The 25,456-nt window shown below is 37.9% G+C and overlaps 1 protein-coding gene across 7 annotated transcripts in view; it reads right to left on the minus strand.

Annotated features, from left to right (window-relative positions):
* LOC127995168 (rho guanine nucleotide exchange factor 12-like) overlaps positions 1-25,456 on the minus strand; it is a 58,277-nt gene that overhangs the window by 27,561 nt on the left and 5,260 nt on the right. For 5 of the 7 annotated variants that reach the window (XM_052591861.1, XM_052591859.1, XM_052591856.1 and 2 more), the window contains exon 2: positions 149-169. The exons of the other annotated variants lie outside the window; for them this stretch is intronic. In XM_052591861.1, coding sequence (XP_052447821.1) covers positions 149-169 — 21 coding nt within the window. The remainder of the gene's footprint in view (positions 1-148; positions 170-25,456) is intronic. 7 annotated transcript variants of the gene reach the window in all.

Genomic DNA, 25,456 nt, shown 5'->3' on the forward strand with positions numbered 1-25,456 from the left:
GCATCAGTGTTGTGTCTACGCTCAATCTGCTCATATCGCTGTCTGCAGAAAACTGCCATTAGCTGCCTGTCTGGCTGCTGTGCTTCTCTCTGGGGCTATGAGGGCGTTTCACTAGGAAAGAGCAACAGGAGGGAGGCACTGCACTCACCTGCTCGCTTTTTTGGGAAACCTGAAAGACAAAGGAAGTTTTTTTTTTTTAGAAAAGATGTTTGAAAAAAAAAACACGCTAATAAAGAATAACAATAGTAATTTGATTTCCACAATACCATTCAAAAGGTTGACAGGATTTCTTTTTTTAACAGTGACAAGGTCTAAAAAGAAGCCTCTAAGAGCACCAAGCCTGCATTTATTTAATAAAAAAATACAGTAAAAACTATTGGTCACACTTTATTTTAGGGTCCAATTCTCACTATTTACTAACCATTAACTATGACTTTTGCCTCAATTAACTCCTTATTTGCTGCTTATTAATAGTTTATAAGGTAGTTGTTAAGTTTAGGGTATTGGGTAGGATAAGGGATGTCATGCGTTATATGTACTTTATAAGCACTAATAAACAGCCAATTTGTTAATAATAGACATGCTAATAAGCAACTAGTTATTGGTGTGAATTGGACCCTATACTAAAGTGTTACCAAACTATTTTATAGTAAACTATATAGTTTTAAATAATGGTTTTCTATGTGAACATATTTTATTCACAATCTTTCAGAAATCATTCTAATATATTGATCTGTCACAGTGTGGTGCGGGAGAGAAGAACTTAAACGAGGAAGATGATGATGAAACAAAGTCTTTAATCATCCACAGAGGGGAAATCCATAAGGAGATGGCACAGACACACGTACACAACAAAACCGGAACAACCAAATTATAAGGGGAACGTTTCAGTATAACACCTGAACATAATGACATGATCAACACAAGACTAGAAACTAAGTCACACAGAGAACATGAGGAATGAAAACGGTTCACGAGTGTGACAGATCACCCCCCTCCCGGAAGGCGCAACCTTGTGCCGTGGAGAAGGAAGGAGATAGAGGGATGGCCAAGGGCTGGCATAAAAACCATACAGGGGAAGGTTTGGGCAAGAGATGGGACCCAGTCCCAGGAGGAGGATGACCAACAGAATCCAGGGAGTTGACTATGGAGGGAGAAGGCAGGAAGATGACAGGAGGGAGCTGGCGCAGGAGGAGGAGCCAGGCCGGACCCAGGCCACAGCCATGATGGTTGTCCACGGTGGAGCTAAAAGGCGACAACTCCAGGTGGCCAACCGACGGTGGCGGAGCAGGTGGAGGAGGAGCCGAGGTGGAGACAGAGAGCCGATAAGCCAGGACGACAAAGAGGATCCGGAGGGCCAAGGCGGAACAGATAGCACCAGCGACCGAGGCGAAGACGGGGATCAGGAAGGCCACAGTGGAGCCGGAGCGACAGAGGACTGAGGTGGAACAGGAGGGCAGGAGGAACATGACAGAGTCGAAGGTCAGGTCAGGGTCAGAGTCAGGATCGAAGAGCCGAGGTGGAGTCCGGGACTCAGAGGCTGGAGGTGGAGACAAGGGATCCTCAAACCATGACGCTGATGGAGAGTGGCAGACCCATGCCGAATCCAGTGCACAGATGGTGGGCAGAGGGTGAGCTCATTGGCTGTCAGGATACAGCGGTGACAGAGCTGAAGCATTAGGAATGATAGGAGGAGGCAGGAGAGGGAGGGTGGGTGGGAAATCCAGGCATGTATACAGTTCAGGGTAGCTAGAGCGCTCAGATGAAGGCGGAAGCAGAACAGACATGTCTGCATATATATCCAGATTAATAAAATCATCATTACTGTCCATAGAGCGCTGCTCACCCTCGGCCATGATGCAGTGGGCGGAGCTCTGCTAAAGAAACATTTCTCATTATGTTGAAAATTTCAGTAACACTTTACCATAAGGTTCTATTAGTTAATGTTAGTGCATGTATTAACGAACATGAACAAGCAATGAACAATACTTTTGTTACAGTATTTATTAATCTTTGTCAGTGTTAATGAAAATACAGTCGTTCATTGTTAGTTCAGTGCATTAACTAATGTTAACAAGCACAACTTTTGATTTTAATAATGCATTAGTAGCCTAAAATTTGCATCAACTAAGATTAATAATGTAGAAAGTATTGTTCATTCTTAGTTCATGTTAACTGAAGTAGTTAACCCATGAACCTTAATGTAAAGTGTTACCAAATGTTCTTTTAGGATTCTCTGATTAAAAGTTCAAAAGAACAGCATTTATTTGTAACAACATAAATGCCTTTCACTTGCTCAATAAAATAATAAATATAATTGACCCCAATCTTTTGAATGGTAGTGAATATGTGTGATATTAACTTTATTCTAAAATAACATTAAACATGTTATCTCCGTGTCGGCAGGAGTTGTAGGTGGGCGGAGTGAATGAACAGTGCTCTCTTCCTCCCTCAATACCCATGGCTGAAGTGCCCTTGAGCTCTGGATATATAGCTGCCCACTGCTCCGGGTGTGTGTTCATGGTGTGTTCACTTCTCACTGCTGTGTGTGTGCACTGGCATGGGTTAAATTCAGAGCACCAATTCTGAGTATGGGTTACCATACTTGACAAATGTCACGACTTTCACTTTCATATAAATGTTAATAAAACATATTAAAAGTTGATAAGAAAAACCAAACATAATCTTACATTACGGTAAGGGTAAATAACAATACAGCCATTTCTGTAATTCAACACAGAAAAGTTTTATATACTTTTTAACTATTTAGAAAGGACTATTTATTGATAATCTAGTGAATTATAATTAGCACAAATAAACAGTCTAGTGGAATCTCTACTGGAAGACATTCTGTCCTCAGCAACCACCACTAATGACTTTTTCCAAACATATCCAAACAAGCCCACGAGGGCCATGAAATATTATTTTTCTGTCTTGTTTTCTTAGGAACATTACATCATTATTTTTGCAGTTCTGTTGGTGCAGAAATGACACGCTCTGCTTTCCCTCACTATTATGTTGTAACCGCCTATATACACTGTATGTGCACCACTGATGGTTATTATTGCATAATACATTTGAATATTTGACTTTCCATCACCCTAAACATTCCCCTGACCCATGTGCAGCCAATAATCTGTTTAGTGTGTCTTCATATACTGTACCAGGATCAGATTCAGCTGTAAGCACTCTCTTGTGACCCAACATTACCTTGGACAAAATGTCTTTCAAAACACAAGACTAAAGGCTCATCCTCTTCATAAAGGACATAGATTGCAATTGCTAAAAACATTTTGGGTTAGTGGTACATTATAGCTACAACCAGTTCCTAGTAAATGAACTGGTTACATGGTTTATAGTTGGACATTTACGGTCATTAGCTGCTCCAAGCTGGTCTACATAGTTGATCAGATGGACTACCAGATTGTGAATCTTGTTTTGCCTGGCAGATCATATTGCTCAGACTAGATAGAGCTAACAGACAACCTTTGACCAGCAGGCCAACTACCATGACTAAAATAAGGGACAGGTCACAGTGGTCGTCTGGTGGACCACAAGTCAGTTGGTGAAGTTGACTATTTCAGCGGTTTTCAAACATTATAACAAACTTGAGGATTATATTGTGAGGGATTCACTTTCACTGCATGAAAAAAAAATCTTTCATTTTGTTCTTGCACTAAGGCCAAAACAAATTATTTAAATTTCTGTAAAATATAACAAATAAACATGTCTAGAACTGTATCATATTCATTTCTTAAAAAATGCATGTATGTGTGTGAATTTATATATACATATAAATACACACAGCACACACACATACATGTATATTATGTTAACACTACATTTTATTTTGGAAGTGATTGATCTCAATTAATCCATTTTTTAGGGTTATTTATTTGTGTATTTTTTTTAACCCAAATGCTGGGTTCAGCCTATTGGTTCATTTTATCAGGTTAATTTTTTTTTTGTATTTTTTATTTTTTTGACACAGGTAACTGTAACTCAGCTGTTGGGTCATTTTTACTGTCAATACAAATGATGAACACCATCACATAAACCAGCATCGGGTCAGTGTAACCTAATGCTATCTGTGCCAAACCAGTTAAACTGGATGCATTAACGGTAATTTTGTGTTCTGTCCTGAGAGAAAACTGCCTGAATTAAATTAAGGTTTTACACAGTATTTATATCAAATTCTTACTGAACAAATACTGTCACACCCCAAAAAGTTTTCTGAATGTTTTTGAGTATTTTATGATTGCAAAAGACTGACTTGCCATTGAATAGAAAATACTGTACATGATTTGTACTTGTCCTATATATACAGTACAGACCAAAAGTTTGGACACACCTTCTCATTCAAAGAGTTTTCATTATTTTCATGACTATGAAAATTGTAGAGTCAAACACAGCTTTTGTTTGGGGTGTTTTTGTGAGTTCCGTCACGAAAGATCTCAGAGGGAATGTCAGCCACATTAAAAAAGTTAACAGCATAAGTCATTTGTGTATTAATGCGTATTGGAGATGCGAACCGTTTAAAACGATTCAGTTAGATTTGGTGAACTGAATGATTCGTTCGTGAACCGGATATCCAGACTGCTTTGATTTGAACTCTCTCTCACAACAGACACGGAAGAGAAGACAATGCTGAATAAAGTCGTCGTTTTTGCTGTTTTTGGACCAAAATTCATTTTAAAAGCTTCAAAAAATTCTAACTGACCCTCTGATGTCACATGGACTACTTTGATGATGTTTTTCTTACCTTTCTGGACATGGACAGTAGACCGTACACACAGCTTCAATGGAGGGACTGAGAGCTCTCGGACTAAATCTAGAATATCTTAAACTGTGTTCCCAAGATAAACGGAGGTCTTACGGGTTTGGAACGACATGAGGGTAAGTTATTTATTACATAATTTTGCTATCTGGGTGAACTAACCCTTTAAGTCTCACCAAAGAACAATTAATTGATTAGGTGATTTTGAAAGTATGTATTCTTGTACTCTACTACTTCAAAAATCAAAACAAACAAAAAAAGCATGAACATGTTAAGCTGACATGATTTTTCCAGCAGGGATTTCTGCTCATGACCACAGAGCGGAAAAGACATTGGTTATGTACAGTAAAACTTTCATCAAACACACAAGTTTTGATGTTTCCATGGACATCAGATCCTCCATTCTCAAGAGCCACATGTATTTTTGACTTGTGCGTCAGTCTTAAACATGGCAGACTCCTGAGATAGATCACAGCGATAAACTCTGCAGCTCAACATGCAAGAGTCGCCGTATCTCATCAGCAGAAAGGGTACCACTCTTGGAGAAGGAGCCTCTTTACAGAAATAGCTCAGACATCTCGTCCTCCCTCCCTCTCGGCTTCTTCCTCGGGTGTTTTTTGTTTTTGCTGCTGTTCCTTCCCCTCCACAATGGAGCTCCAAACGGGAACAATAGCCTTCACGTCAGAGCTGGCCCACTACACAGCAGCCCTGTGGGCCTGATTCCCGGAAACAGAAAGGGCTTCTGGCAGGGTCCCCTGTTTCCTGAATGTGTGAATGAGGGAGGGAGGGGGGAAGGGGCGTTTGGGGTGGCTAAGAGTAAAGGCAGGGGGCAGGACTGGGCCAAAATAAAAATTCTCAGGGCTTTGCTCCCTTACGCTTCCTACTTCTCTCTCTTTTCCAAAGCATGGCTTTCTCTTTCTCTCGAAGAACGTCTTTAAGCTTTTAACGGCCAACAAACAAAATCACAGCTTAAACATGACTGAAACCTGAAGCACTGCCGATCCAGGCCACAACAAACAAGGTGGGGATAAAGGAGAACATCAATTCTCCAAGAAATCAAATGTGAGGTTTTTTCTTAATGCTGTGCGAAAATTAAAGAATTATTGACTCAAAAGAAAATCTGAAAAGTTATTAAATCTGATTCAGTCTGGCCTCTGCTTTCGATAAGAAGGGAAAATCTGTAGGCCTAATTATCTTGTGTGCCTTTGTGGAAATGGGGAGAGCTTCATAATCTAGTTCAAAAGAAATTTGATAAGAAAAGAGAGCATTAATGTCATACTTTAGTCTGCGTGATGATTCAGCTGAATCACAAAATGATTCAGACTGTTTAGTTAACCTGTTTATTGATTCATATATATAAATGAATGATCCAAATAACGATTAGTTCGCATCGGAGCAATGCTGGTTTTGATTCTAAACAGCAAATAACAGACCGATAAAATAAGACGTGACTGAAAAGATATTGTAAAAGAAAATGGTTCACTTGGTCATATTCCTCCTCAGACAAATATTTGATCATTAAATCTTTACTTATTATGCAGTAAAGAGTTTAAAGGACACCCACACAAGATACTATACTCTGGTTAAAAACTCTATTACTGTTCCCTCATTATATTTAAATAATATATTTGTCGACTCCAATATCTTGGGCTCCATAGACCATAAATTTATTTTTTTTTTTAATGTCCAAATATTCTCAGGGATATATTTTAAAGAACTAGCTATGAATGTCACAGATCTGCGAACAGTCTCTATATAGAAGACATCACAGAAACAAACATGAAACACATCCAAGTGTATAAAGTGACATAAAGCTGTGCTACAACCTGTTACCATATAGCATTTGCCATATATTTTTAAATCACTAAGTGTCTGTCTGTCTACACACATATACACACCTGGTGCATCATGCATCACTGGTCATAACAGACACAATCAATTAAGATTAAGTGAATAATAAAGATATAAATATTGGTCTATTCTTCAGACAAAGGTATCGTATCACAGAAACCGTAGTAGCGACAGATCATTTCTTCCAATATCATATATTATGACGTACATCCAAAGGCAACATATAATGGAAAAAGAAAAAATGTAGGGTGGGAATTGAAAGATCTGAAAGACAGCTTGAGGTTGTAAGAAAGGGGTGGGGTAAGCACATTAATTGATTTGGATATTTCACCGTCATACAGAGGTCTGTCATTTCATGGGGAAAAACTAAAAATTAAACATTATTATTAAAATTAATATATTATTAATAATGCATTTGGTAGATGCTTTTATCCAAAGAGACTTATATTGCTTTGAAAAGTAATAACATTTTATAACTTCATGCATTCACTGAGAATTGAACCCATGACCTTGGCATCACTAACACCATTCTCTACAGTTTGAGCTACAAGAATACTGAACACATGAATGGACATAATTGTCTGAAATAAGATCATCAATATACACGTAAAAAAAAAAATGGAACGAATTTCCTTTTCATGCCTACTTTGAGACTTGTGAACATGCAGCACAAGTTTTGGAGCACAGTCCACTTTCGCTGTAATAAAAAGAGCAGCTTGCACATTCTGAAAAGTTTATCCTTTTACATTCCACAGAAGAAAGTCAGTCACACAGATTTGAAACAACATACGTGTGAGAAAATGATGACAGAATGTTCACTTTTGGGTGAACTATCCTTTTAACACTGCTGTGCAAGTTACTCAAGACATAAAACCATTTCAGACAAACAAACTATGGGACAATCCACAATTTCTAAAACCCTTAATCCATTAAACTATTCCTGATCCCAAATCAGTCAAACAGTAGATGGTTCCCAAGCCACGTCTCTCAAAAACACCACCAGCAATGTAGTAGTACTCAACAGTAGCAGTAGATCTGAAATATGATGCCATTGTAACAGGGGAATAATGATTATGCTAAGCTGCTCAGAAAACATTTAGCACCTAATTTTTCCTTCGTTTGATGGCCAACAGCAGCCTTTGGATTATAGAGTAATTTGCGTGTTTTTGGTTGTATTTGAAATGATTTGTGCATCTTTGCCTCACTGAGCTCTTAAGCTTGTTAGTGTAAGACTGGACTTTAACCAAACAAGTTATCAATGAATCGCACACAGGAGCACTGGTACACAGTATTACACACATATGCACCAACTATGTTAATTCAAAGAACCATGTAAGAAAAAAATAAACAAAAACGTGTTTTCTATGGTAATAACATGTTATTTTAATATGGAACAATGACAATGTCTTGACTTTGGAAGTGGTTCCCCTTTACAAAAAAAGTACTGTGGTGAAACAATGGCAAGTGATTTTTTCAGATGGTAATACCATGGTTGACATACCAAAGCTTTTCCCTGGTACTCTACAGTGCTTTCAAAACACTACCATGGTAAACGCCCACCAAGCATAATAATACCATGGGAATTTCTTGTGTAACATGGTAATACGCTTTTTATTAAGATATGTGTTTGATATCACGTGTTTCTGGCCTTGTACCATAGAAGTACTGTGGTTTTCTTTGTAGTTTACTGGAGTATGCAGTTAATAACACGATACATGAATATGTTAATCAAAGAACAATAACTATCAGATATCATCACTGTACCATGGAAAAACCACATATTTTTGTCTATACTGGAGGAGGTTCTCCACATTAGGTTCAATCAAAAAAGAAATCAACTAATGAGGAAAAAAAACACCATTGGATTCCTTCCTTCTTTGTTTCCATCTATTTTACGGGTAACACTCTTCTCGAATCCTATTGGCAGGCAAGTCTTAAAATATGTAGGATCACAGCAGAACTTGCCTCAAGCGTGATGGTAACAGTGACCACACTTTCTGTCCTATTGCCCCATTTCACGGTCTCAAAGTGCTTGAAGTATGGGGTCTCATCTCCAGAGCAAGCTCTCATTCTGCCCCAATAAACCCGATGAGAGCGACACAAGTGTGCTCGGGGATGTACATTTCTTCACGCTAGACTGTCTCTTCACGTTTTATTATGATTAGGATGGGCTGGTGGGGGCAGGGACTGAGAGGGTGAGAGGAATATATATATATATACACATACATACATACACATACACACACACACACACACACACACACACACACACACACATACATATATATATATATATATATATATATATATATATATATATATATATATATATATATATATATATATTTGGGATGTTCATTTTAAGTGGTTAACAGTTAACCGACCGTTGAGAATTTTGACCAATTAATACAATCATAGTTAAACAATTTAAAAAGTCATTTATTTATTTTCAGTAATTTATCAAAATATTTAAAAAGGTTTGCTGCATGGTTCAAATATGCTATGGGTATAAAATATTTTGTTTTTAGAAAAAAAAAAAAAAAAAAACATAAGTCACGTATAATAAGTCGCATTTTATTATTTCATTCAGAAACAAATGTTAGTATTTCTAACGGGTCATGACACTTATTCTTTCTAATTGAATTCAATTCTAATTTAAATAATCAGTCATCACCACAGTTAAAAAGTGTGGGATTGATCTATTTTTATGGTTTTAATAGAAGACTTTTCTGCTGACCAAGGCTGCATTTATTTGATCACAGACACAGTAAAAACAGTTAATATTGTGAAATATTATTATGATTTAAAATAACTTGTTTTCTATTTTAATATATTTTAAAATGTAATTTATTCTTCTGATGGCAATGCAGAATTTTTCAGAAGCCATTATTCCAGTCTTCAGTGTCATGATCCTTTAGAAATCATTCTGAAAAATCATGCTGATTTTTTTTATTCAAGAAACATTTCTTATTATTATCTAGGTTAAATACAGTTGTGCTGCCTAATAATTTTGTGGGAACCATGATATTTTTCAGGATTCTTTGATGAACAGAACATTGAATGGTACATTATTTGAATGACTTTACTGAATGTGCGGAACTTAGTCAGAAAGCTGTAAAGTAAATGAGACTGCAAAGATAATTAATAGTTTGTGTATGCAACACTATTCGATCACTTAAATGAAAGTGATTCTGAGGTCGGGTGACTTTAACGTAATGAAAGCTGAGTTAATATGAAAAGCCCTGTTTTGATTCTGCTTTGAAGAAGTTCAAATGATTATTCAATTTCACTAGCTTCCAATTGGCAAGAGAAAGTCTAACAGACATGATACTGAGAGTTTATGAATGCAGATTTGCTTTCATCACATTTGTGTGGGAGTTGAATTGTGATTAAAAGGAGACTTCGGTGCATTTTCGGCCTAGTTCCTTTATTGCCATTGTCAACAGCGCATGCAAATGCTGCGGTCCTTGACCATAACGCATCTTTAAAACCATATCAAGGATATTTTAAATAAACACAGTGGACGGCTCACAGAGGCAGAAGCTGAGATAATATTTTCATGAAACTCTTCATGAACCTCTGACTGCAGAAAAAATTGATCAGCACTGGTTTTACTTGTACTGGTCATATTGTCAAAATCTACCTGCAAATGGCTTACTTACTTAATGACTCTAGATATTAAACTACAAACAGCAATTTAACCTATTTTAACATCAAAAAATGTGCAAACATAATGGTAGGTTAGGTCAAAGGTCAAAGAATATGGATGAACACAAGCTGAGGCACATAGCATAGCAGTGCAGTCTCAGACTTGAGATTCTCCCTCCAGAAAACAGCATTTCTTCACCGATCACAAACTCAATTTACTCACACAATTCCTCGCTTTAATCCTTTTAAGAACGAGTGCAAAAAGACTCCGGGCTCCAAACAAACACGATTTACACTTCAGAAGATACAGTCTGGTCACAGTGGTGTGAGAAAGATTTATAATGATTCGTGAGTGTAAAAGAGCACAGTGTTCATGACAGATGCAGTGGTTTCCTCAGGTCAATCCCTGAAGGCCTCAATCAACTCTTTAATTGACAGCGTACATGCAAGAAACACGCCTGACATGAGTCGAGACTTGCTCTGTGCACCACTCATTAGAAAACTGAAATGACTTGAGATACATCATGGTTAGACTCTATGTCTGCCCCCTGGCTACTGTTACTTGTTGAAACTAATGACGCATATAGTAAAGTATGGTGAGACAATATATATTATAATTAGAGATGTTCCGATACCCTTTTTCTCTTCCCGATACCGATTCCGATACCTGGGCTCAGGGTATCGGCCGATACCGAGTACTGATCCGATACCTGGGTGTATATCTGTATATACAGCTGTATATACTACTAGCCCTGTGTAAATTGCTAGAATTTTTTTATGGTGTGCTTCAGACAGATCCCTCAATAAAACATGAACAAATACATGGTGAACTACTGTATTTATTACAGTATTTTTATTATCTAACATGAATTTGACAGTATTATTTATTTTCTTATGCAAAAAAGAACTTCAAATGCAGCCAAAAATCTAACACCGCAAACTAAAAAAGGTATTTAAGTTTTACAATATAACTGTATAAAAAAACTGCAACAAAAAAGATCTATTAATCAGATAATCTCTTTACAACAAAACAAGTAAAAAACAAGCAACCATCTAGGCATAATTATTATTATTATAGAGACGTATTATTATTACTGTAGGCTACAACAGTAGCTTTATATATTGTCAATTTACTCATGTAAACCAAACATTTATTTTAATGGGCTGCCATGAAGATCTTTGAGTGTCTGTGTTTATGATATGACAGTATTCTCAAATGAAACGGTAAATTCTCATGAAGTGACGGTTTATGCGTTCGTGTCCTCATGACACACAGCAGAGACTACAAAACAGCGAGCTCTCGCGCATCTGTGCCAGTCACCCACAGAGATGTAGATTTTGCGGGAGTAATATTTAAATAGTATTTTGCAGTTTAATATTCACAGACACTAGTATATATTCGGCTACTGTCTGGAGCCCTGCGCTTTGACTTACACGGAAGCGACTGAACGCAGCTGCCGGTACTGAATATACTCGAGAGTCTGTAACTACCGGTACTACAGAGACATACTGCTAACCACTGATCTATAATATAGTAGCGGCTTCACTGTGTTTTGGCAGTTTAGAATGTGATGAGTGATCCAGTCATATATAGATAAGGGCTGCTAACGCGTTTTCATTTCTTCTTCGCTGCTCTAAACAGGGGTTGCTTGTGGCAACACAGCACAACTTCCTGTGTTTTCAATGCATTTTGAGCAGCGAAGAAGAACCGTGCAGCGGTTAGGCAAAGCTTGCGGTCATAACTAGGTCTTTTTTAAGAAAATGGTATCGGATCGGTATATGGGTTCATGTACTCGCCGATGCCGATGCCAGAATTTGTTGTGGTATCGGAGATATTTCCGATACTAGTATCGGAATCGGAACAACTCTAATTATAATATAACTTTAATCATTACAGGCAAGTAAATAATTGAGCCCAGATGTTATAATAGTTAAAGAATTTCTAAAGTCCCAAAAGTCAATATGAACCCTGAAGGAAGAATGTTTACGTAGACAAAACAAACAAAAATATTATTACTATTATGGAAAAATAAATAAATTTAATTTAATAAATATGTCTAAAATCTTTCAAAAAGATGTAAACAAATTTATTGTTGAGGATAAAGAGAGTTTTGATTGTTAAATCAGTTTACAATTAAAAGACAGTAAAACACTGCCATAAAAACAGACCAAAGAACAAATTCACAAACGTGAATGAAGCCTATTTGTTAATTTACTGAAGTTGTTTTTCCAAGCAATACTAAATATACTGGAAATCAGTGTTATTTTTAGTGGTCGACCGATATTGTTTTTGTTTTTTGTTTTTTGACAGCAGCTGCCGATATCTTGGAAAGCAGGTGTGTCGATAACCGATATAAAGCCGAGATATTATTATTATTACCATATTTTTCGGACTATAAGTCACACCTGAGTATAAGTCGCATCAGACCAAAAATACGTCATGATGAGGAAAAAAACATAAATAAGTCGCACTGGACTATAAGTCGCATTCATTTAGACCCAAGAACCAAGAGAAAACATTACCGTCTACAGCCGCGAGAGGGCGCTCTATGACTTCAGTGTAGACTACAGGAGCACTGAGCAGCATAGAGCGCCCTCTCGCTGCTGTAGACGGTAATGTTTTTCTCTTGGTTCATTTCTCTTTGTTCATTTCTTTCAGTTCATGTCAAATTAATTTTGATAAGTCGCACCTGACTATAAGTCGCAGGACCTGCCATATTATGGAAAAAGTGTGACTTATAGTCTGGAAAATACGGTATATATATATATATATATATATATATATATATATATATATATATATATATAAGAAATTTAAAATAATTTGACAATGGATTAAAAAAAGAAATGTGTAAAATAACTTACTTATACTTTAGACGACAAAGTATTTTTCACAAAAAACACAGCACAGCATAATTTGAAATCATGAGTTTAAATTTGTAAGCATTAAAACGGGCCGACCGTCACACAGAGAACGTGCAATCATGTCACATGCACACTTCACAAGATCTCACAACTGGATTCAACTAAGTTTGCAAGTTTTGTGAAATTAAATGTTCATTAGTCATTCAAACATTTGTTTAAATTATATAAACGTGTGTTTGCTTAATGGTAACTTATTATAATGTTTGCCTTTCTATTACTAACAATATCTAATCAATCGTTATAATACTTTCTGTATACATTAATTCCTTTGTTTAAACGTTCTATCGTACAGACTTCTATCTGTATTAGACAGACCTGTTAATGACGACAGCGAACAAGAGGGAGAATGTGAGCACTGTGTGCTCTGGCGCTGGCTTTCTCAACACAGTCAACAAAAAACAAAACAAAAATTACCGGCTGATGCCGATTTTTATAAAGTGCCAAATATCAGCCAATATATCAGCCTTGGCGATATATTGGTCGACCACTAGTTATTTTATTATGTATATATGATTATGATTATATTTATTAATATTTCGAATGAACTTTTATATTATATTTTCAGCCTTCATTTTAATTTTAGTTTCGGTTTTAATAATTTTGTTCTGGGTTTTGTCATTTTATCAACTTTTTCACATAAAATATAAATATTAGTGCTGAAATTAGAAAGACGAGCGAGAGGGCGTGAGAGAGAGAGAGAGAGAGAGATAGAGAGAGAGAGAGACATCCTCTCTGACTGTCAGTGTCTGTTGTTTGGCAGCAGTGTGTGGGATTCTCCACATCATCTCACAGATCAATATTTCAAGCATGCTCCAATTACACCAACTCAATTATATCAGTCTCAACCCCATTGAACCATACAGTTCATTTAACCAAATGGATAAACCAACCATTGAGCGTCCAGCAGGGCAAAAAATTTGACACCAGTAACCAGACAGACAAAGAGCTCAATACAACATTAAGTGCCAATCCAAACAACAGTACACAGAGCCAGAAATCCAACTCTACCATAGACACATTAATACAGCAGAAGAGAAAGTTATTCATCTCACAAAGCATGCCAATGCAATGTCTTAATCAAATCAAAAGAACAAACAGATAGATAGATGGATGGATGGATGGATCACCTATCTGTATACCGCTGTTTTCACTGTCATAAAAACGGGCTGATGACTTCCTTGTTCTATGAAATCACTCCTTCAGAAATGCGTAATGAGTTCTGATTGGGCCAATGGTTCCTGTGTTGTGATTCGACAGCAGCTGAGCGCGCGCTGCCCTCCTGGAAACGCGATTGGGTTTGAACACACATGCTGGAGATGTACTTATAATCACAGGAGCCTTTTTACTGACGAGATGTGCATGAAAATTGCATTTGATTGTTTTGCACAGCCCTAACATCTAGTTAACAAAGCTAAACAGCGTTGGCCTTTGTTACACTTACCGGTTGTGGTCCATAAACAACGCCTTCTGCAAACAAAGAGGGAACTGCTCCATCTTTCAAGAATAATCTTTGTGCGCATCCGGCATTAAACTGATTGAGATTGAGGAAGTTGTCCTCAGCAAGCTGTCCTCAGCAAAATGTGCTGCACATAGTTTTACATGTGGATTATAATTTTCGGGAACTGAGTTAAACATAAATTGTAACCATTACTCTCCAAGTACAGCGTCCCTGGGAAGCCCAAACAAAGGTGAAAGGACTCAGAGATGAAAATAACTGCGTTTCGATGACATGGCGACAAGCGCAGCTCTCCCTCTTTTCTGTCGGAGTACAACAAGACCACGCCCCCTTTTTGTGAATTCATGTGGGCCGGGTTAGTCAAAAAACTGTTTTAGTGACGTCATTACTGCAGGAACTAGAGGGATGTAGTCCAAACAGGTCATTTTTTGTAGGCGAATTCTGTTAAATAAAATATCTCGCTTGGCATTGAACTTTGAGCTTTAGAATTTTAAAGATATTATTTATACTCTAACAACAACATTACACACTAACTGAAGTTTGAAACATGGGATCACGAAGAAGGGGACCTTGAAATCAACTGATAAAGGCATAAACTGAAAGGATTTTGAACTTCTCTAGCATCTCATGGTACATAGTAAATGAAAGTCTGGAGGCTGTATGCTCACAGTTAGCACAACTCAACAGAGACTGCACTAAAGAGCACTCACTAGATTCATGGTCAACACTCAAAGGACATAATTCTTGACTAGCTACTACACTCCAAATCATCAGATGGCTGCGGTCTCTTTTAGTGTAGAGATCAGCATGACATTTTCCTGGCATTGTCAGCATAAGAACGGTGTTTTAAGAGTTTTAGGACAGAAGAGAACAGATTTTGGATGTTTTATGACTCTGTATACCTGTATGAGTCTTGCTGCGATATGACCAGTCGAACAAAGAGTGAACAAGGGCTACAGTTTCCCACAGTGGTAAATTACATTTTTACGATTGTTATGTTGGTTAGTGGTGAGGAGATTCAAATGCAAAAGCTGTTAGTTTTGGACTGGACATCCAAAGAATAGGAAAAAAATGAAGATATTTCCAAAACTCAGAGAGACCTCAGGAACCATTGAAAGCAGTCATTCCGGTTCTGATGCCAGAATTCCCAAAAACCCAGGACCCCGCTCTATTTATAGCAACTTGATTACGAAAAAAAAAAAAAGGCACAACAACAATACTCTCATGTCCTGAATGCCAAAAATACCAGACAATTCCTGAGGGGTGATTCAAGCACTGGCCTTTCACAGCCTGGCGCTAGAGTCATATGCTTTTATCTACTCAAGTCTAACACTAGCCATTACAACAAAACCTTTTACCATTAACAAATAAACTAATCCTTACTTTCTCAAAACAGCTCTGCTCCAAAACCTAGAGACCTGCCTAGGTAGACAGCCTATACATATTTGACAGTGTGAACAGCCCAAACCAAATGGAATCTGATTTGGGCCACTTTCACATATTTTATCCTAAATCTGATTCAGGTCAGATTTAGCAATGCAATGCAACATAAGTCTGAACGGAAATATCGGAATTGATTTTTACATAATTCCACATAGATCGTCACATAGATCGCCACTTGTCATAATTCTGTGATGATGGGAGTCACTGCAAAGATTTTAGAAGTTCCTTATGACAGACAGCTGTGGAGGCAGTCAGTGAAGTGTTGTTATACTGTGTATTATAATGACAGCTCTATACGAGCTAAACTTAAGAAGTTGCACTGTAAATATTTAAAAACTTTACTCTTTATCTCTCCCCATCTTCTGCTCTCAAATTCACTGGCTTTTGCTGCAAATCAGCTTATAAATGACCATGCAAACTAGGGGTGCGCCGATCATGATCGGCCGATCGTTAATGCGCATCTCGTCAGTAAAGCCGGTTTCTCTAATCAGCAGTAAATTCCATCAGGTGCGTGATTTCACATAGAGCAGCTGTTACTACACAGAGCCAGATGCGCAAAGATGCGCAAATCCACGTTCATTTTCAATGTTTATTTGCGCATCTTCTCAGTTAACAATGGCTCTGAGTATTAACAGCTGCTATATGTGAAATCACGGACCTGATGGAATTTACTGCTAATTAGAAAACTGGCTTTACTGACGAGATGCGCATTAACGATCGGCTGATCGTGATCGGAGCACCCCTAACGCAAACTATTACTTCAATGGCCTCTGTGTTTACTTTCGTATGACAGCGCTCTTCATGCCGACTTGTTACAATTCTTGTGCGCAAACAGATCAGTTCAGCATTATCATCACCACACTGGAATCTGATATTGGCCACATTTAAAAATGATAATGTGAACAGCCATAATAAAAACAATTTAAAAAAAAATCAGATCTGAGCAATAAATCAGAATTGTGCACTTATGCCTGCAGTTTCAATTTAGCCAAACTGTCCACCATGACAGTAGTTGAACACAGAAGTTTGCATTTTCACTATATCACCTCTTGAAACAGCTGCAAATGCATCATACCTCTGTTGTGTTTTGATTAACTGAGGTCTGACAAATTTCTGAATGTTAACGATGCATGAAATCAGGCTTGAGAAGAAGCACTAGTATTTATTATTTGCGTAGAGCATGTTTCAGGACTGTTGCCCATGTAGGCAGCAGACTGCATTTTAGAGTAGAATCTCAGGGAATGTGGGACCTCAAAAAATGTAGCCTTCTCTGTTTCACAAATCACTACAGATTTCTCTGAAACAAAAAATGCCAAAAATCTTTCAACAACCAATAAAACTAGTGCTGCTTGATTTGAGTGGATGAAAACTGAAGTATGGATGGAGAATAGACGGAGCGAGAGATCTGAGCACAGAAGGAAAGAATGCTTTCAAGACCAGATAAGCCCTGCAGCAGGAATGAGATGGTGAACAGCGAGAGCTATACTGAATACCAAAATCTTTCAGTTCATGTCTCGGCTATGAAGTAGTTTCCAGGCAACTCCCAGGTCTGTCAGTAGCCTCTGCCTCCTCTAGTTGATAAATTTCTGTAGCGCAGGCATGTCCCAGTGCTGTAACACCGAGGGAGGTTGGCTTGTGCACTTTGTTGGGAGAACAAAAACAAAAGGCTGGGCTCAGCAGTTGCTTTTGTCACCAGTTACTTAGAGTGAGAGAGTACACTGAAATTTTAACAGTGCAATACATCTGGGGCCTATTCAGGTATAGAAACATACCATTCTCTCTATCTGCAATGTTTGATGATAAGGTTCAGTTGTCTGTTGATTTTTGACATTTGCTGAACTTAATGGAAGACATTTTAACCACGTGCCAAAACGATAAAGCTATGTTCCTGGGTTAAGATCTTTTGTTGCTCCTGAAACATAAATAATGTTTCTGACAAGCTACGTAATATCATGTTCATTGTCGCAGATGAATCGCCTTTGATAATGAATGCGATATTGCATAGCTTGACAGTGATCTACGGCTCTGTCTATTAAAAGCCGCTCCATTTAAAAGCAGGTGATGGCGATTTAGCGGTAATTTAATGGGAGCATTGAATCTTCTTGGAGATTGTTTCATCGTCTTGACTATTGTAACTGAACGCGACGTGCAGTTTGAATGCTGAATGGAGGATGACAGAAAGCCGCAGTGAAGAGAGTTTACGCAAACTTGAATTTAATGACTTTAATATTATCTGTATATCTGTCCCTCACATTAATCTATGTAACCCCTTCAGAAAACATGGAATATAGTGCACGCAAACTTTATGATGCTTTATGAAGTTTATGCACCTTTCACAGGCTTAAACAATAACACAGAATAGTATACGCACAATATCAGATTTGGATCCGTCTCGTCTGACCGATACCCGATCGAGCATAAAATGGCAGTATTGGAGCAATACCGATACCGAGTATCGTATCAGTGCATCCTTATAACTAATTACAGGAAAGGGGATTTGGGCAGGTTGGAGCTAAACTCTGAAGGACTTTGGCCCTCCAGGAGCAGAATTGGACACCCTTGCCCGTGTTGCCAAGTCTGCGGTTTTCCTGCAGATTTGGGAAACTTTTATACCTCTGCCATGGGTAGTTTTTTTAGCCTGCAGGTTGAAGCAAAACCCCCTGCCCCCATGGAACGTGATTTCAACAGAGATTTAATGCACTGGAAGCAGTTTTTGACCTCCCTGAACACAATTTTGATAGCGTGATAGCATTCCCTGGAATGTGGACTGGTTTTGAGTATCAAATGGGTTGGTTTTGTTTCGCAGACCTGGCAACCCTGACCCCTGCCCTAAAATCATAGCTCATCAAGTTACACTGTTCTCACATCTCATAAATACAAAACAGTTGCAACAAGCTGTTAAAACGAAAGCAGAGATTTCCTGTTAATTACGGTCACAAGCACATTCTGATGTTCCTGGCAGATGTCAAGCCAAACCTGAATCCCTGAGTCTTGCCGTCATCTGGGAAAGTCCTAGAGGGATGGAGCAGGCAGACGTGCAGTGCTATAGTTCTGTGGGTTTGGTAATGGTCTGCTGGAGCAGGAAGCAGACGGGCACGGATGCTGAGTGGAACGTGTGGCAGGGTGGAGCGGCCAAGCCCATCTTATCTCCCTCTCAGAAGCAGATGTTGCTAGCTGTGTGGAGCAGAGATAGTGATCGGGGTGCGCCTCCTGTTGAGACTCGCTCCAATGGACTGGAGAGCCAAGAGGTGGGGAAAAAGCGGGATACATTGGGGATACAGCTTTACAGGCCCAACCACTGATTCTGACAGCAGAGATTCTACTGAGCCCACAGCAGGTCAAAACTGTGTTTCTTAAAATATTTAACATCAATCTGATGCTGATTCAAAACCAATGATAAAAAAATGCCATGTTGAACATAATATGAATCATATCTCAGCCAATTTCAACATACGATAGATTTTTTTAAGTGTGCCACTTGAGATGACTTTTTGAGATTGTCTGAAAACATGTGTTCTCAACTGTGTACTTCACAACTGAATCATCAACACAAAGGTACACAAAAGTACAACAAATTATACTGACTGTATGCCATGTTTTCTTTTGGGTCAAATGAAATGCGTCATCTACCCCTGAGCCAAGTCCATTAAAATGCTTCACATTTCTCAGACAATTGCCCATATGATGTACAACTCACAATGGTTTAAGAAAGCAACAACTGCTGTCAACATGATCAGGTTCTTCTAAAGCTTACTGTACATCAACACCTCTGGAATGAACAAAAGCATAACATTTTTCCTTATGTGAAACCAGTTTTTCTGTCTGTGAAACTAAGAACTGACTATCATATAAATGTCGGCATATAACAGCAACATAAACAACCTGTCTGGAGCAACCTTGGGGGGCCTTACTCAAGTGCACAATGGTTATAGATACTGAACCAGCAATCTTGCCTGTCTGTTTGACAGAATGGTGGACAGGGCTACTACTACTAATAATAATATTATTAACATTTGTGTTGACAGCACCATCTCCACTAGTGAAGTATGCTGCTTTCCCAAAAACACCAGTGCCCTAAAGGCTCTACTGAATGACAAGAGACCCTTAAAGAAGGGAGACAGGGGAAAAAAAACTAATGTTTACAAAGAAAGCTTAAACTGAAGTTGAGGGAAAGAGTTCAGGGACACCGAACAGTAAGACTGTTTCGGGAGCAGCAGAAGAACCTGGAGATGGCCAACAAGCTGAACCAGTTTTTAAATAGTATTTAGTCAAGGTCCTCTTTGGTTCACCACCCAACCCCCATGACCTACAGCTCCCTGAGACCTCACAGCTCCAAATGCTTTTCACCTCAAAGATTGTGACACAGAGATTGTGAATGTGGCATATACTTACACAACTTAATTAAAAAAATAAGAAGCAGAATTTAACTAAATACTTACACATTTTAAAAATGCCCACAGGGAAATGTTTGAGTGACGAATTGACGTAAGCTGCTGCACTGGAACTTTTAAACAAATTGACTTCCATAAATAAATCAGACTTGAGGATTGCTAAAATAAATTTCTCATTTGTGCCTCTGTCTGCTTGAGAGCGAGAGATGAATACACAAGTTCAGTTTTAAATTCTCCCTTGCCTCATAAAATTAGCCCTGACTGCACCAAGAAATATCATGTGAGTTTATGCAGATACTTAGGCTAAATGGTATGACATTATATGAAAGTAATAAATAACAAAAGTGGTACTAGAAAAATTTAAGTTAAGGAAAAAAGTGGCTCCAAGATCAGTTCTTGTAAGCTATTTTTTCCCATTCTCATATTCTTACATACATTGATTGTTATAGAAAGTGATGCATTAGATCCCTCTTGAGTGACACACACTTTTGTCCACGCTTTAACAAGTCTGATGTAACTGACCTTTCACAATCTGGCACGCTGAGGGAATGCCACAATTGTAAGACAAAGTTGAAGCATGACATGCAAAGATGATCAAAGTCGTACTGCAGAAAATATATTTCAGGAACAAATAAGATAATGCTTGACTGAAAATGCATTTTTGCAGTGATATGTCTTTTTCCTCCCAACTTTCACAACAAAAACACAGAGATCTGGAGTAGATAATTGCAGTAAACAACCTCAACAACCACCTCATCCCAAAGACTGTAGTGTGTCAGCAGGTCGACGAGCTGTATAGTCGGCCTGTCCAAAGGTTGGATCTGTGAAGGTCAATTTCTTTCCTAACTACTCGTCTGGCACAGGAGGATGGGAAAGCAGCAGCAACATTACTTGCAGTTTCCAAGGTGATGCAGCTGGGAGAGTCAAAGCGCCTGTCACGTGTGTGTAGCACGAGGACTCTGTGTGCTGTTCTGGCTCCAATAACTCCAGCCTCCAAAAGCAGACTGGCTCCCACAGCCACTTCCTACTTTTTCAACACGGGTCTTTAACCCCGTCGCTGTCTCTCTCGCTCACTCTCTCTCCCCAGCCACACTTCCTGTGGGAACTGTAGGCAGCAAAGCCATTTAAGAGATTAACATCCTTCAGTCCTTTCAATTTAAACAGGCCTACTACTTTAGTTATTAAACTCATGTTAATTACACTGAGATAGCATTAAACATACTGTCAGTTAGTTGTATGGTGCAATTGTGTATTGGCCTCAGCTCTTCCTAAAGAACAGTTATCCGTATTAAAGCTTTTTTTTTTGTTTAGTATATATATTCTAGCAAGTACAAATGGACCAAAAATGCTGCTAGATTTGCAACATGTCAAATTTGTTTGGCGGAAACATCGAGAGGTGCATGTTTCCAAAGAACTTCAGAATTTATCACTTGAGAACCGGATCCTTTTTTCGGTTAACCGAAAACTGGATCAACACAATTACCAAAAACAGAAGTTCGGTTTTCAGTAAATCAAAATTCATTTGAGGCATACAAAATGCCTGGAAATTGCATTTTAGTGCATCACTACTAGATTGCTTTGAATGCTGCTTAATGACACCGTACAGCCTTGTGTGTGTGTGCATTATGCAAATCCAGTGAGTATGTAAGTTATGGGAGTAAATCGCAGTAACACTTGCACATATCCTTTTCAACCATGCAGTCTGAAAAACTGATCGCTCATAAATACTGGGAGAAGCAGCGTATGTAAGAAATCACAGTGTTTAATAGTCTAGTTTAAATCACCACAGCTTTTAACACCATGACATTGTGTCACTTCCTGTTGTACTCAAGCTCCACCCCTCCCCCTCCACTTCAGTGCCATGATTCACTATGGCCAGAGTCTGAGAGTCTCTCTATTTGTTTCCTTAATTTCTCCCAACTCTTTCCAATAGCCCATTGGAAATTTGTATTATCAAAAGCTTTCTGAAAGACATTTGTTCTTAATTTAGAAATGAACAGTAAGTCGTATTTGGTAGGGAACTCTTCTCCTCCAGTGTCTGGTTCGCTGGGGTGTGGGCCGCCATTAGCAAGCTGAGGCATGTCAAGCACAGTAAGAGGGGGGTATTTAATTAAATGGGCCAAAATTACCATGTGGAACTGCTCATCTATTACTCATCCTTTCTCATGTCATTTGTGTTCACTGTAGGTGAAATGTTGAAGACTGCAGGTCTATATTTATGTGGTCATACACAGTCCCGAAAGGGATCCTCATTACTAATAGGCAGCGCTATCACCTCCAATACACGGATGCAAAAGTTGTTTTTAGTACACTATATATATATGTATTACATATAATATTTCTGCAGTAGTACATTGATGTCATATAAATTTAGATTTATTTTGCAGTAATATAATGTTGTATGCCTCAATTTAATACACACTGATTGACCTTTTAATAAGCTGTTTCTGTTTTTGATCGAAATGGCAAAAATTGGATTACAAAAGCTACCATCCCTACCCCACAGACGATCCTAAAGATTTAATTGGTCATGCCTATAACAGTGCTGACTGCCAACTGCATGATCGAGTTGACCAGTGAAATTGGCTGTGGGGTGGTGTTTAAACTAAAAATAGCTGATAAAATAGGAGTAAGTACAGTATGCAGTGTACACTATTATTCCTTAATGAACACAGCTGATTTTGGGTCCGAATTATAATTATAACATTTAATGTTTCTGATTGACTACTGCAATAAAGCAATAATGAATGTTTACAACAGTATTTAGAAAACATAAATGGCTAAGATCCCTTAACAAATCAGAAATGGCTTTGCCATCAAAACTTCAATTAAATGTTTGAATAAAAGTGGAAAACTAGAAATGATCTGTCTCTGAGCAAGAGAAATTAGAAAGATTATCTCATGGTATTTAATATATTATCATTACAGCATTATTCAGCACATCTGTTTTTCAGGAATTTCTCAATCTCTCACAAACACGCTCGCACACATTTTCTGCACAGCCAATGAGAGAGGAACATAAAATGCTGACTAGGCCTGCCGACCATCAGCTGACCAAACATAGCAAAGCTTGCCTTCCACCAACAAAACCATCCTAGCTGGGGAAAGCCTGGCAGGTGGCCCTGCTCCATACATCTTCTCCATTCTCTGCTATTTTAAATCCATAAAATTAGACAAAGACTGAGCCCTCATTAGGATGAACCTAGTCTTGCATACCTTCAGACTGACAGCTGAGGGTCTGCAATCTATGGCAGCTTTCATTGGCCAAGGCCCTCCCATGACAACCAATGACAGTTAGTTTCATTCAGTGTCACATTTCAGGGTGTGGAGATGTCACCACAATAACAGACTAGTGTGTTCAATTCTCGAACGTATATATTAAAAGATTCTTTATATATTTGACTATGAATATTTGACATAGTTTTGAATATCCGGCGTTTAGTTGACTCTGTTAAGCGCTTGTTGTCACAGTTGATAACTCGATGGCTTTCTTCTTTCTTGAGAGGGTTTGGCGCCACAGCATTTTTGTTTCGAGGTGGAACATTAATGAATGCGACACACACATCTCCCGGAAATCCTGTATAATTCAACCAATCCAACGACAACTTCAACACTCCTGAAGTGTTTCCACTTTTGTGTCCCATATGCATCAGACGTTCAGCCAGCGGTCTGTGGGCATGACATCCAAGCCTATAGACTAGGATGAACCAGATTCATATCAAATACACCCCATGTCATCCGTCAAATTAAACTGGTTGGTTGTAAATCACCACATGAATATGAGTCTAAAAATAATTTTTCAGAAACTAGGGACAAGCAGACTTGCAAGATTAGTGTCACTATGAGTTTATAGGGAGCGAGCACCTGTAGCAGAATGTACCTGATGGTAAAAATCAGGACAGACACTTAAAAGCTAAAATGCCAGGGTTTTTTTTAACAACATTTTTTAGTTTTCAACAACATATATGCAGAACATAATTATTATTATTTTGATTATATATATATATATAAAAAATAATCTATCTATTTGAAGTATTCTCAAATTTTATAATTCTATATTAAAACTTGGGGTGGGGGGGGTTAAAGTAAATTTAAATACTTTTTTCCTGTTTTGAGCTGATATGGGATAAAAAAATAAAAAGTACAACATAAAATATTTGAGATTAAAATGTGCCAGCTCATGTAAACAATTAGTTTTTTGAAACTGTAAAAACCTGTTATGAACGTTTCTTGATTAAACAACAGCCCACTGTTAATAAACCATGCTAAGAGTTTCATGACACTGTCAGCTCAAGTATAATCAGTGTAAAATCATTTATGTAAATGCACTTATAGAGGCTGCAATTTGCTAATACTTTTACACCAACATAAGAGCCAGAGCCAAGATTTTTTTTAACAAACACTAAACCTTTTCCCGTTGTTTGACTTCTCCAATGAAAGATATTTAAAGTGATGTCTAAAGAACATGTCTGTATCTTAAAGGAGACATATTGCATATTGTGCTAAATAACAAATGTGTGTGCTATTCTATCTATAACTAAATGTGTTTGCTAATGGCCTGTGCTTCACTGTTGTTTTTTAATAATGAAATACAGTGTTTATGGTACAGTTTACAGTCCTAGGTTGACACTTCTGACGTGATTAATGTAGCAGTTTTATTGGGCTGCTCAGACCAGATTTTGTTTGTAAATGAATTAATCCATTATATATCTTGCTGCAAGGAGTCCTTTAAACAGCCCCAATACTTTAAAAACCTCAACCTTCGTCTCGGTCTTGTTTCACATGGTTAATGTAATGCTAATATTCGTTTAAAAAATAATAATAATAATAGTCACTCTTTCTTAAAAGACATACATTTTAATAAAAGTATACAGATATAGATTTACACACAAAAATTAATTTCTGAAAAGAAAATGCTAAAAATAAGCTACAGCGACTAACTTCTTGCTTTAGAAAAACAGAATG

The sequence above is a fragment of the Carassius gibelio genome, chromosome A5 (assembly GCF_023724105.1).
Source record: "Carassius gibelio isolate Cgi1373 ecotype wild population from Czech Republic chromosome A5, carGib1.2-hapl.c, whole genome shotgun sequence".
NCBI classification, from domain to species: domain Eukaryota; kingdom Metazoa; phylum Chordata; class Actinopteri; order Cypriniformes; family Cyprinidae; genus Carassius; species Carassius gibelio.